This window comes from Marmota monax, unplaced genomic scaffold (genome assembly GCF_021218885.2).
Source record: "Marmota monax isolate L192 unplaced genomic scaffold, Marmota_monax_Labrador192_F-V1.1 WCK01_AAM20220418_F8-fsc00015, whole genome shotgun sequence".
In the NCBI taxonomy this organism is placed as follows: domain Eukaryota; kingdom Metazoa; phylum Chordata; class Mammalia; order Rodentia; family Sciuridae; genus Marmota; species Marmota monax.
Genome location: NW_026692194.1, coordinates 517,671 through 530,464, shown reverse-complemented (window position 1 = coordinate 530,464; position 12,794 = coordinate 517,671). Strand labels below are relative to the sequence as shown.

Sequence of the window (12,794 nt, the reverse complement as noted above, 5' to 3'; positions counted from 1 at the left end):
CTTTCTCCGTGGTGCCCGCGTCGCCTCGCTTTGCTCTCTAGAAAGTAGATCTCAGGCAGCTGATGATGAAGATGACCCTGGCGCTCCGCTGGGCTCCCTGGAGAGGATGAGGTTTGGGCCAGTCCTCGCATATCCTGTGAGGGTCATGTTGTGGGCAGCAGAGGAGGCTCCTCCCGGTCCTTTGAAAGCTCTAGGCTCAGCCGGGGCCCTGTCCGCCCGCCCACTCTGGTGGCCGCGCTGGGTGGTTCGGTCAGGTGAAGCGGCGTGGAGCCGGGTGCCCTGGGGCGGGCACACCCCCGGCAGGCTGGGCGCAGAGCCCTGCTCAGAGCGTGGCGCCCTCCTTCCCGCCCGAGGCGGCCGTTCCGGAGGCTGAGCCCGGGGAACGCACCGCCCGCCTGGGCTGCCTCCCTCCAGCGCGTCCCCGCCGCGAGCTGCCGCCTCTGCGTCCCGGACACAACGGCCGAAGGACGACCCCCGGCTCCCAAGCCCCGCGTGTGCCCGAGAGACCCCCGACGTACCCCTACTTCGAGAGGGGACCCTGCCACCCCCCGTAGCCTGGCGCCCTGGTCCGGAGCTCACCTTTCGGAGCCCCCGCCGCCCCGCGACCACCGGGGGCGGGGACAGCGAGTGCGGGGCGGGTTCCAGAGGGGGTGGCCTCGCTGCGGCTCTCCCCGTCTGCCGCGCTAGAGACAGCGCAACTCCCTCCCTATCCGGGAGAGATCCTCCAGAGGAGAAGGAGAGAGGGGACTTGTCCCCGCCAGCGGGTCTCTGAAAGCCTGTACTGTCCACGGCCCTAGAATGAAGAAACCTGACCCTCGTCCGCTGGGCGCCGAGATGCCGCAGGTACTGAGCGCGCTCTCCGGGGAGATGCTCCAAAGACCCCAAGTGGTACCAGCCCGCAGAGGCCGGCGTGGTGAGGGTGATGAAGCCGGAGCTTTTGAATGGGGAGGGGACTTTTCCAGGGACTGGACTGCGTTCGTTTCTTCGGGGAGCCAATCTGCCCCCTCCCTCTTTCTTTAGGCATAGCCACCTAGGCTCCTAGGAGAAAGTTGGGAGCAGGAGAGAGTTTATCAGCAAGCGCTGCAAAGGGACGCTTCCAGCGATCCAGAGGACAGCGGAGGATGGGAACTGGGGTCCTCCTTGAGGGCTGAGAATACAGGGGAAAGGATCCCTGAGCAATTTCTCTTCCAGTCCTTAATCTCCTAATGCCTTAGTCTCCCCCCCCCCCCACCGCCCTTTAGAAGTTTCTGCTATTCTTTGTTCTAAATCCTGACTTTGAGCCTTCCTGGTAGGTGATTGTAGGGTACCTCTCTGGAGGTGGAATGCCTCAAAGACACACAGAGATTGCAAGCGGTGAGATGTGTCCCAGGGTATTGCAGCCCTGCCTTCCTGGCTTCCAAGCCTGACCCTTTTGGCTTTTCATCTCTGGGTTCTGCCTCACACCTGACAGAGACAGAGAGCAGGGATGAGATGGACCGAAGTGATAACTCAGAGAAAAGGCCAACTCAGGGTGAAGAACAGGGAGGGGGAGGCAGCAGTGGGTCTAAACTTCATTGAGGTGCAGAGGGAATTTAACCCTCCATAAAGACATGCTCCAGATGTCTTGTCTTTTTGAGGAATAAGGCAGCAGGATTTTGGGGGGTTCTTCTTTATGTCCCCCCTTTCCAGGAATTTAGATTTGCTATTCTTCTCCCTCCCGTTCTCCTGAGCTTTAGGATGCTCTCCAAACCTAGCCCTTCTCTTACATCCAGCTCCCTGGCCTGATGTCTTTGGCTGTGGAAGGGACTGCCCAAAGAAGGGACAGGGAACTCTGGCTTCCTCTCTTTTCCCATCCCAGCCCCCGTATGTGGTGTGGGGTCTCTGCAGCAGGATTTCCCTCCCCATGTTTGCAACTGGCTGGGAGGCCTGAGTGCAGTTCTGGGGTGTAACACTCTCCCTCTCCAGGGAGCTCCATGCTTTACAGACGATATTGATCTCCTGTCTGGAGGATGTTGAAACTCTGAGTGTTTAAGCTATTTACCTCAGGACACGCAACCAGCCAAGGAAGGAATTTGTTTTCAGGTTCTCTTTATAACTCACTCATTTAGTGACAGGCTGTGACTTCCACCCTGCAAGCTTCTGCCTGGGGACAGGTCTGGAGAAACATGGTATCCAGCTTCTAGGGTCACAACAGATTTTGATGTGGGAACAGGAAGCCCAGGGAGGAGAGAGCTCTGTGATTTTTACAGCTGTGTTTTGCCAGAAGAATAGCTCAGAAGAGCTGATGGGGTTGTCTCAGAGTGTTCACTCTTCAATGGCATACAGAGGAGTTTCTTTTGAGCCACTGGAAAGGATCTGTGGTTACCACACAGGACTATTGGTCTGGCTTTTAGGATAGTGAGTGGACTTTGGAATAGGTCACTTCTATTCCATTCAGCTGCCTCACACTCCCAACTTTGGTCCTTGAGAAAGAATGCATCATTTTTTTTTTTTTTTGAGTGGAATGGAAATAAATGGAAGCACAGCCTCATTATCTCTACAGCTATCCAGCATTCTCTAATTGAGTGAAGATGTGGTTTTCATTCATTTGTTTTCTCTCACTGGTTCCTTTATTTCCACTCCATCACCCTATCTATGTTCACTCGGAGCAGGTGGCTAATGGGTCTGCTTAGGTTACAGAATGATTTTAAATCCAACCAGGTTCACTTCAACATGCAGCCAACTATTTGTATGTCTTTTAAAGGCTTAGAATGGAGCTCGGATACTGCACCCCAAGGATGCTGGCAGGGACACTGACTCATTGAGGGAGAGCAGAGCATCAGCAGAGAGAGGGGACATCAGCCTGCAGAGATTTCTCCGGAATTCCCAGCAGTATCACTCAGAGCTCCGCAGGGACAGATGGAGATCACTACGGGGGTCGTGGATGAGAATGTCACCAACTCCTCCACCAGTTTCCTCTCTGTACTCAACCCCTATGGAGCCCACACAGCTTCCTTTCCATTCAACTTCAGCTATGGTGACTATGACATGCCCTTGGATGAGGATGAGGATGTGACGAACTCCCGGACATTCTTTGCTGCCAAGATTGTCATTGGCATGGCCCTGGTGGGCATCATGCTGGTCTGTGGCATTGGCAACTTCATCTTTATTGCCGCCTTAGCCCGCTCTAAGAAGCTGCGTAACCTCACTAACCTGCTCATCGCCAACCTGGCCATCTCTGACTTCCTGGTGGCTGTTGTCTGCTGCCCCTTTGAGATGGACTACTATGTGGTGCGCCAGCTCTCCTGGGAACATGGCCATGTCCTGTGTGCCTCTGTCAACTACTTGCGCACCGTCTCTCTCTATGTCTCCACCAATGCCCTGCTGGCCATCGCCATTGACAGGTGAGTGCAGGGTAGTTGGGGGAAACAAAGTTAGTCAGGGAAGAGGGGCCATTGGAATGATCCCTTCCTTTATTGCAGTTGCAGGCATGAGACACTCAAAAGTTTCCCCATTGACTGGACAGTTGGAAGATTTCCAGTTTTCCAGCTTTGGTGAGACAGGAGGCAGAGTTGGGCACTTTGGAGCTGGGCAGTAAGAAGGCATCTGGTTTGCCTGCTGTGGACCTGCTCATAGATGTTGTACCAGTTCAAGGTTAAGAGTAGCCATAAGAGATGTTCAGGAACAAGTTTAAGTTCCAAGTAATTATTTTAATATCTTAGGAGAAGTTTCTATCTCCTCAAGACTTCCTCCTCTAACACACGACCTCTTAGCACTAATTGATGGCTCATTGATTGAGGGAATTGTTTGGAAAAGAAACAAGGTAACCTATGCTTCCTTATTTTGTTTGTTGTGGTTACATGAATGGCTTTGTGCCTTCAAACCCATTTGCATGCAGCTCGGCAAGAGACCTGTTTTTAGAACTGGTAAATAAAATCAATAAGAGCAATCTCGGCAAACCTTTCTTATATTTAGTTGTTTCATTGGTATACACTTGTGCTAAATGGGCCAGAGTGGTCCTTGTTTCCTGGGGAGGTCTTTGCAAGCTCCTCTGCCCACTTTGACTTTCATTACAAAGCATCTTGTTACATCTAAGACAGTAACCCTGAGGGTCAAATCAAGACTCTGTGTACTGGGAGCTGAACAATCTGCCTCCCTTTATATCCAGAGAACCTAAAGCACCCACGCTTGTCCTGTCCCATTGCCTCAGGGCTCCGGGGTGTTCCATCTGCCTCTCACAGTTCAGGCACCCCAGATCAGTGATCAAGCGAGAAGCACAGCTAATAGAGCATGCTTTCTGAAGCTAGGGACAAGGTAATCAAAGTGGAATAACCTGGAAAAAGTCTGTTCTTAAGGAAAGAGACTACAGAGGAGCCTGGCTTTAAAACCACTGAGTGGGCAGCCACTGGAAGAATGTCAGGGAGTTAGTAGCTGAAATGGCTTTTGGTCTGTCACCTAGAGCAGGTGCTTGGAGGTATCATTCTTTCAGATGGCAGCCTCACCTTGGTCATGGTCTTCCACACAAGTGGCAGAGCCCCACAACATTTGTCCACTTAGGCAAGGACTCTATAGCAGGAGGGTGGTGATCAAGCACAGTATTCACCTAAGTTTCCTTTCAGAGCTACTGAGGAAGAGCTCCAGGGATTTGACTTCTAACCTTTTCTGAAAATGGAAACTGTTCCCTTTACTTCTAAAGACAAAGAATATGGGGTTGTTTCCTGAACTTTCATGCTAGCAAGACATATTTGCCCCCCAGTTTCTCTGAGCTACAAAAAGGAGTGTAAGTAGGTACCTGCTATGGAGTGGGGCCTTGTTCCCTGAGTGAGATCCATCTCACCACGGAAGGCCCACTTGTCATCAGATCTGACAACCATAGGAGGCTTCAAGGGAGAAAGAAGTTAGGATAAACTGAAGGGCACTGGGTTATCTTTAACATGTGGCGGTATTATCTTTGTCAATCAATCAACCTCAATCCACTGAACTCCTCCAAGCTCATATCCTAATTTCATACCAAACTCAGCTTGTCTGAAATACTGTGAGCATTTCTCTTGAACCATTAGTTGACATAATACAGATTAGATGTAATAAGAAAGAGGAATTGAAGGGCATACTTTACACTGAGCGCACTGCTATTGTTCAGAGTGGGATGTCTATCCCAATGCATCCAGACATTGGTGGAAAACAAGGTGTACTAACACTGCCATCCAAGGCCTGGCCTGACTGACCAGCTGCCTAAGGCATTAAGTTTTTTTAATTGATTTTTTTTTATTTTTTCTTCAAATTATGTTTTTGTAAAAATGCTGCTATCATGTAATTTAAATTTTGTGGCCTAGGAATCACTGATTTTTGTCTGTTCCTTTGTGATATTCAAAATCCTATGAGTAATCTTCAGGTTTAATTTGGTTAGCTCAAGGCAACTAAATTCTTATCTTGGTGTAACACACACCTTGACAGTTTGTAAAAATGCCTTTATTTTTGTTTAATGGAATTTCTGTAGGAATAGTGTTAGCCGTTACTCTGGGTTTGAATTGCTACTGTAACACCTATTTGTTGTAAGGCCTTGGTTTTTTGACCGATATCTCCCTCAGTTTTCTCATCTACAAAATGAGGACAATAAGAAAATCTAATGTATTGCATTTCTTTGAGGATTAAATGGAGTAATCTCTGTAATTGCTTAGGACAATGTTTAAGATAGAGTAAGCATTAAATGAAGAGTGTATCAGAAAATTCTTATATTAATCTCCTTTCAAAGAACAAGAACCACAAAACCAGGTAAATTAATGAATATTTTCAATTGGCTAACCTTTTTGGTCTTCACTGAAACAATTGTTTCCATGTGCTTTACACAAAATAATAATATAAGAATTTTAAAATATGTAACTCTCAAGATATGGCAGAACAGAATTATGTATTTTCTACCTGTTTGGATTTCTGTTTTAACTTTTTTTTTTGGTACCAGGGATTGAACCCAGGGATGCTTAACTAGTGAGCCACACCCCCAGCCCTATTTAATATTTTATCTAGACACAGGGCCTCCTTGATTTGATTAGAGCCTCACTAAATTGCTGAGTCTGGCTTTCAACTCTTGATCCTCCTGCCTCAGCCTCCCAAGCTGCTGGGATTACAGATGTGTGCCATTGCACCTGGCTCTGTTTCTTCTCTCGATTCTGTTGTTCAAACTAGAAGGCTTCTTTATCCTTGTCCTTCTGTTCTCCAACATTCTTTCAACTTCCAGGTCCTGGTAAAACTTACTCCTGCCCCCTACCATGTTCATGTAGGTTGGGCCATCCTAGTCTCACCTTGGCCTTCCTGACTTCAGTGTCTCTTGACTCTGCCTGTCTGTCAGCCCCTCCATTCATAATCCATCCTAAACATTCATTCCCTCATGCAGGCATTCATTCAAACAAGCAGTTACAGTGACTGCCACGTGACAAGTATGATTCCAAGGATTAAGGATATGATTAAAAAAAAATTTTGCTGTCATGGAATTTATGTCCAAGAGACACAAGGGATGGAGAGAAATGACTGTTACAGGCAAAGCCTTAGGAAGCACAGACTGTTATAGTCCAGCCTTAGGAAGCACAGATGCCCCCTGGACCCTTCATCAGTTGGGGACAGCTACCCCAGGAAGCAGGTGGTACACTCTGCCCATCCCATGACCAGGCCAGTAGCTGCTGTAACCATTACCATGGCTGCATGGGGTTGAGTCCTGGGGACAGAAAGGGAGCCAATCTTGTGCTTGATCACCCTGCCCACTATCTCACAGACTACTTCCTGGGCATTACTTTGTCCAACAGGCTTTATTCCTTATTCTCCTGGAACTGTTGGCTTTGGGTGGATCTGGACCGAAACCATTGAGGTTGGAGATGCAGAGGGCAAGCAAGGTCATGCTCATAAGTTGAGAAAAGTAGTTGTCAATTATCTGACTGCTTCCTGGAACATCAGTGGGTAAAACTCAGCATGATGGAGGGAAAGGTGAAGGGCTGCTGAGCTACTGGGAAGGTGGAGGAAAGGGCACTGTTTGTTCTTACTGAAAGTAAAGGGACAAATGGCATATTGAAGAGGCCTCCAGATTTGTAGCAATATGTGGGTCATGGCTCTTGTCAGTTTCTAGCTGTGTGGCTTTTAGCAAGTTATTTCACTTCCCCAAGACTTAGCTTACTCATCCATAAAATGGGTATCTTTGCTCTCTTACCCTTCTAATAGGGTTGCGCTTGCCTGATGAAAATATAGATTTGAAAAGTCTCTATAAATTGTAAACTTCTTTACAAACAGAAGCAAGAATTACCAATACTAGAGTCATTTCTGACCTTCACCCAGCCAAGGCTGATGGGAATCCCTGAAACTCTTTTCTGCAACTTACTAGGTGGTAAGTGTATGAGGAATGTCCTTTGCACAGCTCATGACACTGATCCTTTAGGGATGGATTTGGGATGATGTCAGAGACAGTCAGGATAAAATAACCTTGAAGGTTAGTTTTGAAGTGAAGGTTTGGGTTCAGTAAAGTAGAAAGTTGTCGAGGACTTGCAAAAGCAAAATTTATCAAGAACATTGTTGTGAATACAGAATAACTTTGAAAAATAAAAGTGATTTTAAGGTACTAGTAGCTTCTTGTATATTAATAGCTTATTGTTGTTTATATGCAGTAGCTCATTGGAACCTTACAATATCAGGGTGATATCTCCAGTTTACAGATGAGAAAATTAAACCAACAGTGCTAAGAAAAAAGACTGAAATTGATATAGCAAGTTGCAGGAAATCTGGGACTAGATTCTTGGTCTTTTGAGGTTCTAGATGGGGTTCTGGCTTGCGTATTCATTAAAAAACATTGAATTTGATTCATCATAAAGAGTTAGAAAGCTACTATTGGGAGAAGAAACAGAAAAAAGTCATATTGTGAACACATACGAAGGTAGAAATTTTCTGTGACAACCAGCAGAACCCTGTGAGGTAAATAGAAAGCAAATGCACCAATGAGAACAGAACTCCACACTCTTAATTTTAATGGCAAATCCAAGCACATTTGATGTTCCTGTAATATTGGGAGCATTGTGGCCTTTGATGAAAGGCCTCACGCATGTGCAACGGTCAAAATGTTGTCAATATTCTGTGGTTATTTCCATTCCATTTTCAGTACTAAGTAGCTGGCTAGAGTGCCGGGAATGGATGCGGGTGGCCAGGGCAGCCAGCTGGGTGTCCAGTAGGTAGACTCAACCTATCCAGCATCATTTAACATCTTCTGGGAGCTGGAAGAGAGCAGGCATCTCACTCCAGTGACCTCTCAAATATACTCAATGGCTTTGGCTGCCTATGTCATGTGGGGAGGGATGGAAGTAAGAGAACTACAATTAGGGGAAAAAATTTTTAAAAAAATGAAGCTCTCTTTAGTTTACAATCCCAAGAAACATGACCTCAAAGGGATCGGTTTCAAAGGAAACAGAACTGGTTTGGCCTTCCTTCAGGCCCCTGTCACATTTGCACTCCATTCTACCTGGGATAAGCTGTGGACACATGAGAACATGTTTATTTCCAGCACTGATTTGTCCTTCCCTCCCACTTCACTTCCCATTTTTCTTCTTCTCCAACTTCCACTCCCTACCAGGCACGGAAAGCCTTCCAGGAAACCAGAGCTCTTTGCAGAAGTGTGTGCATCCTCTGGAAAGGCTACTGTCATACCACACAAATGACTAACGGCCCCCAGAAAGTGCTCTCTCCTTCCTGGACCACTGTGGTAACTACAATGTGGGTTCTTTTGGAAAGAACAAAAAGCAATATCTTTTATTGTCTGATGCTTTGTGGTTAAAAAAAATACATTCGTGTATATTCTTAATTGATTTTCACATCAACCCTGTGAGGTAGGGTTAAATGTTTTCTATCAAGGGTCTTGTGTAGGTGACCTTGAGAAGTCACTCATCTCTCAATAGACTCCATTTTCCATCTGGAAAATGAGATAAATGGCAATGTGCATTTCCTCCACCCCTGCATGCAGATATATATATATATATATATATATATATATATATATATATTTTTTTTTTTTTAATGTGGGATGAAGACAAAGCTTAGCTTGCTGCTTCTACTGGAAAGGGTGAGTTCTCCCAGCAACTCTTTGGAGTTATCCGGCCTATTGTCTCTTAACCTCTTGATAATTTGGATACATGTCCTGAAAACCGGAAAGACCTGGGAATAGTGCCAGACTAGAAAATTGTGGCCATTTTTTTTCATTATATACCAAGTTTAAAACGTCTTCCAGGAATGAGTATACATTATCACATCTAATCTTTAAAAACAAATACTTTTGCAGGAAAGGAAACTGAGGTTAAGTGATTAAACAAAACCGACTTGAGGCTGCCCAGCTAATTAGAGGTGGAGCCAGGGCTTGCTATCGAGTCTGCCTTTCCCCTGCAAAAAATTAAATGGTACCCCAGCATTGGCTTCTCACAGGGCATGATTCTATTTGTGTTTTGCCCCAGGTATCTGGCCATTGTTCACCCACTGAGACCACGGATGAAGTGTCAAACAGCCACTGGCCTGATTGCCCTGGTGTGGACAGTGTCCATCCTGGTCGCCATCCCATCTGCGTATTTCACCACGGAGACGGTCCTCATCATTGTCAAGAGCCAGGAGAAGATCTTCTGTGGCCAGATTTGGCCGGTGGACCAGCAGCTCTACTACAAGTCCTACTTCCTCTTCATCTTTGGCATCGAGTTCTTGGGCCCGGTGGTCATCATGGCCCTGTGCTATGCCAGGGTCTCGCGGGAGCTCTGGTTCAAGGCGGTCCCCGGGTTCCAGACAGAGCAGATCCGCAAGCGGCTGCGCTGCCGTCGGAAGACCGTGCTGGTTCTCATGTGCATCCTCACCGCCTATGTGCTGTGCTGGGCGCCCTTCTACGGCTTCACCATCGTGCGTGACTTCTTCCCCGCGGTGTTTGTGAAGGAGAAGCACTATCTCACCGCCTTCTACATCGTGGAGTGCATCGCCATGAGCAACAGCATAATCAACACCCTGTGCTTCGTGACCGTCAAGAACAACACCATCAAGTACTTCAAGAAGATTATGCTGCTCCACTGGAAGGCTTCCTATAATGGAAGTAAGTCGAGCGCTGACCTTGATCTCAAAACCATGGGGATGCCTGCCACTGAAGAGGTGGACTGCATGAGACTGAAATAATCCAAAGGACCTTGCCAAAGTTTAAACCCAAGACAGGATCTTTGGGTCCTGGATCAGTGTGCTTGGATATACACATGGACCACCGATTCTTGGTTTTCTGCAGAGGACAAATTGAATGTGTCATGAGGACACTGTGTTCAAGGAGCTCAGGATTTTGAAAACTGATGTGACAAGAGACTGTCATTAGTAGTCGACATTCATTAAATGCCTAATTTGTATGATGAGTAGGCACTGGTGAAAACTAACATGTTGATGATATTTCGTTGACAAAATGAAATAGGCATTAAACCAAGGAAAATGTGGCGAAGACTCTGGAATAAAGAGGGAGCTGGAGCAAGTATCTAGGAGCACAGTACATGTGTGGACAGCATGAAGATCTCTCCAGGTCATTGCAGCTACTCATCATATACTGGTCGAGCTTCATCTCTAAGAGTACTCTTAGGCTTGAGTTCACTCCTAACATTTTGAAGGCTGGGGAAAGAATGCAATGGAGAGTCCCATCTCATCTCATCCCTGGTTCTGACCCTCACTGGGAGCAGCCATGCATGCCTGCACATAGAAACCTGAGGATTCATGGCCAAGTTCATGCAAACTCCCCCTTCCCCTGCCACACAATGCCTTATGTATGGATCTGCATAGACATAAGGCTTATCATCAAGAGGATGGACATGAGGAAGAAGCCACAATACCCTGGCCACCATTTGGACAGTGAATTGTAGAGTTTTGAATCTTTGGGGCAAGTCTGGAGAAGGGAAGCCTGGGCTCAGGGTGGGAGTGGCTCCATGGACTATTCACCCCTGGGTGAAGGGAAATACAGAGGGAAGAATCAAAACAGGACTTCTAAAAGCATTTGGAGCTCAGGGCAGGGGCTTCAGTTCTTTGGGTATAAGGATACTGCATCTTTGCTTCTCAGTTATTCTGTCCTAAACCTATTTAGGCTTCTCATTCAACCCTTTCCTTCTTTCTTATGTATCCATGCCTGTCCAGCATGGAAGTTTTGAAAGTTGACACAACACCTCATGGATGTGGCCAACAACCTATGTGAGAAAATGCTTCCGACCATACAAAACACCAAGAAAAACCAAAAAAAGAATAATAATTCTGGGTAATGTGCTGGGACAAAGAAAACCCTGTTACATTGCCATCTCCTTCTTTCAGTATTCTAACTGTGAATTATTCCCCTACTTTTTTTTTTTTTTTTAAAGCAGAGCCTCATGCATTCTGTTCCTAAAAACATGGTACAAGCAGAGCTGAGGGACTTGGAAGCAAAAACTTGAAGGGAATGGTGATGGGCCTCCAGTCAGGAGCTGGGCGCAGGGTGTTGGAAACTCCAAAATCAAAGCATCTTCATGATTCTGGAAGTAATGACCATCTTCCCTTGTGTGTTCCCAGTCAGCATGAATCTGTGTGATATAATAATGTTTCTCCATCTGCTTTTATTCTCATGAGTGTGTAGACCTACAGAGTGGACGTGTCTTGTCCTTCTTGTTGAATTCTAGAGCAGAACATTTTTGAGGCTGGGATTCCTGGGTCATGTTTTCTCTCCAAGTATGGTCAACTCTTTGTTTTAGGCAGCAAGGTTTATTTTTTCTTTATTTCCATGGAAAATACATCTCAAAGACCTATATATTCTCATTCATCACCCAACCGAATTACCCTACGGTTTAGTTAGAATTTTCTAAGAAAATAAAAGTTAACTAAATTATTAGCCTAAACCAAGCACACATTGGAAAGAATATCTTATTTTTTCTAATAGAATCACATATTACATTCTAAAAATCACTAGTTAGCTTTTGGATTAAAAAAATAATAAGATAATGCAATTTATGGACATTATGGTTACCATGACTTTTAAGAATACTAAACAAGAGTTGACTGTATTAAATAGAAAGGTTTTTTTTTTTTTTTTTTTTAAATATGACAACAAAATTCCTTTCTGCTTTTCAGCCTAAAATGTATCAAATTTTTCAGTTGTTTAACTGTCTGTGATATTTCTGGGTATTAGTGTCTGCTTGTGATTTTATAGTGAATGAAAGTGTTACTATTCAGTGAAATAAAAATAGATGTATATATAGGATGATTGACCATACAGTTCCTGTAATTTCTCTCTCCTGCCTATCTGTTTCCTAGCTGTAGTAGACGGTCTTTGAGTGAATATCAAGTCAATTCCATGATCATATGAGCTGTGAGAACAGTGCTACCTCATGCTCTTATTGCCTACAAACTTCCCCTTGCCATCCTGAAGAGATGGAACTGATTTAATGTATCCGCTTCCGTTAATTCTGCACTGGTAAAAATATGAATGCTTTTTAGCATCTAGGTGCCAAGACTTGAAATCTGAGGACCAGTTGATGCTGATTATGTAAGCTAGGGCAAACCCTTTGAACAGGCTCCATGCCCACACACGCAAAGTGAACAAGACAGGAACATACCATGCCTGCTGTGTTCAGATTCATCAAACTGGCTACTCAGCTGCTGGCTTCTCCAGAAAAGGGTGGTGAGCCCAGCAAGGTGACATGTAGGATTATGTATTTCTTTTCAGTTCTCAAAATATTTTAATGCACAAAGACATACTCACATGGTCCTATACAGAAGCATAAAGACTTGATTTTGTAAAATTAAATGATTTTCATAGCTAAAAATAAAAGATAAGGACAGATTTAGAG

The 12,794-nt window shown here is 45.5% G+C and overlaps 1 protein-coding gene across 1 annotated transcript; it reads left to right on the top strand.

The window, feature by feature from the left end:
• The first annotated feature begins 550 nt into the window (after positions 1–550).
• On the top strand, positions 551–11,971 carry Prokr1 (prokineticin receptor 1). Its single transcript, XM_046425815.2, has 3 exons — positions 551–843; positions 2,723–3,362; positions 9,432–11,971. Exons 2-3 carry the CDS (start codon positions 2,878–2,880, stop codon positions 10,126–10,128), a joined length of 1,182 nt encoding a protein of 393 aa, XP_046281771.1. The 5' UTR covers positions 551–843; positions 2,723–2,877; the 3' UTR covers positions 10,129–11,971.
• Positions 11,972–12,794: the final 823 nt, after the last annotated feature.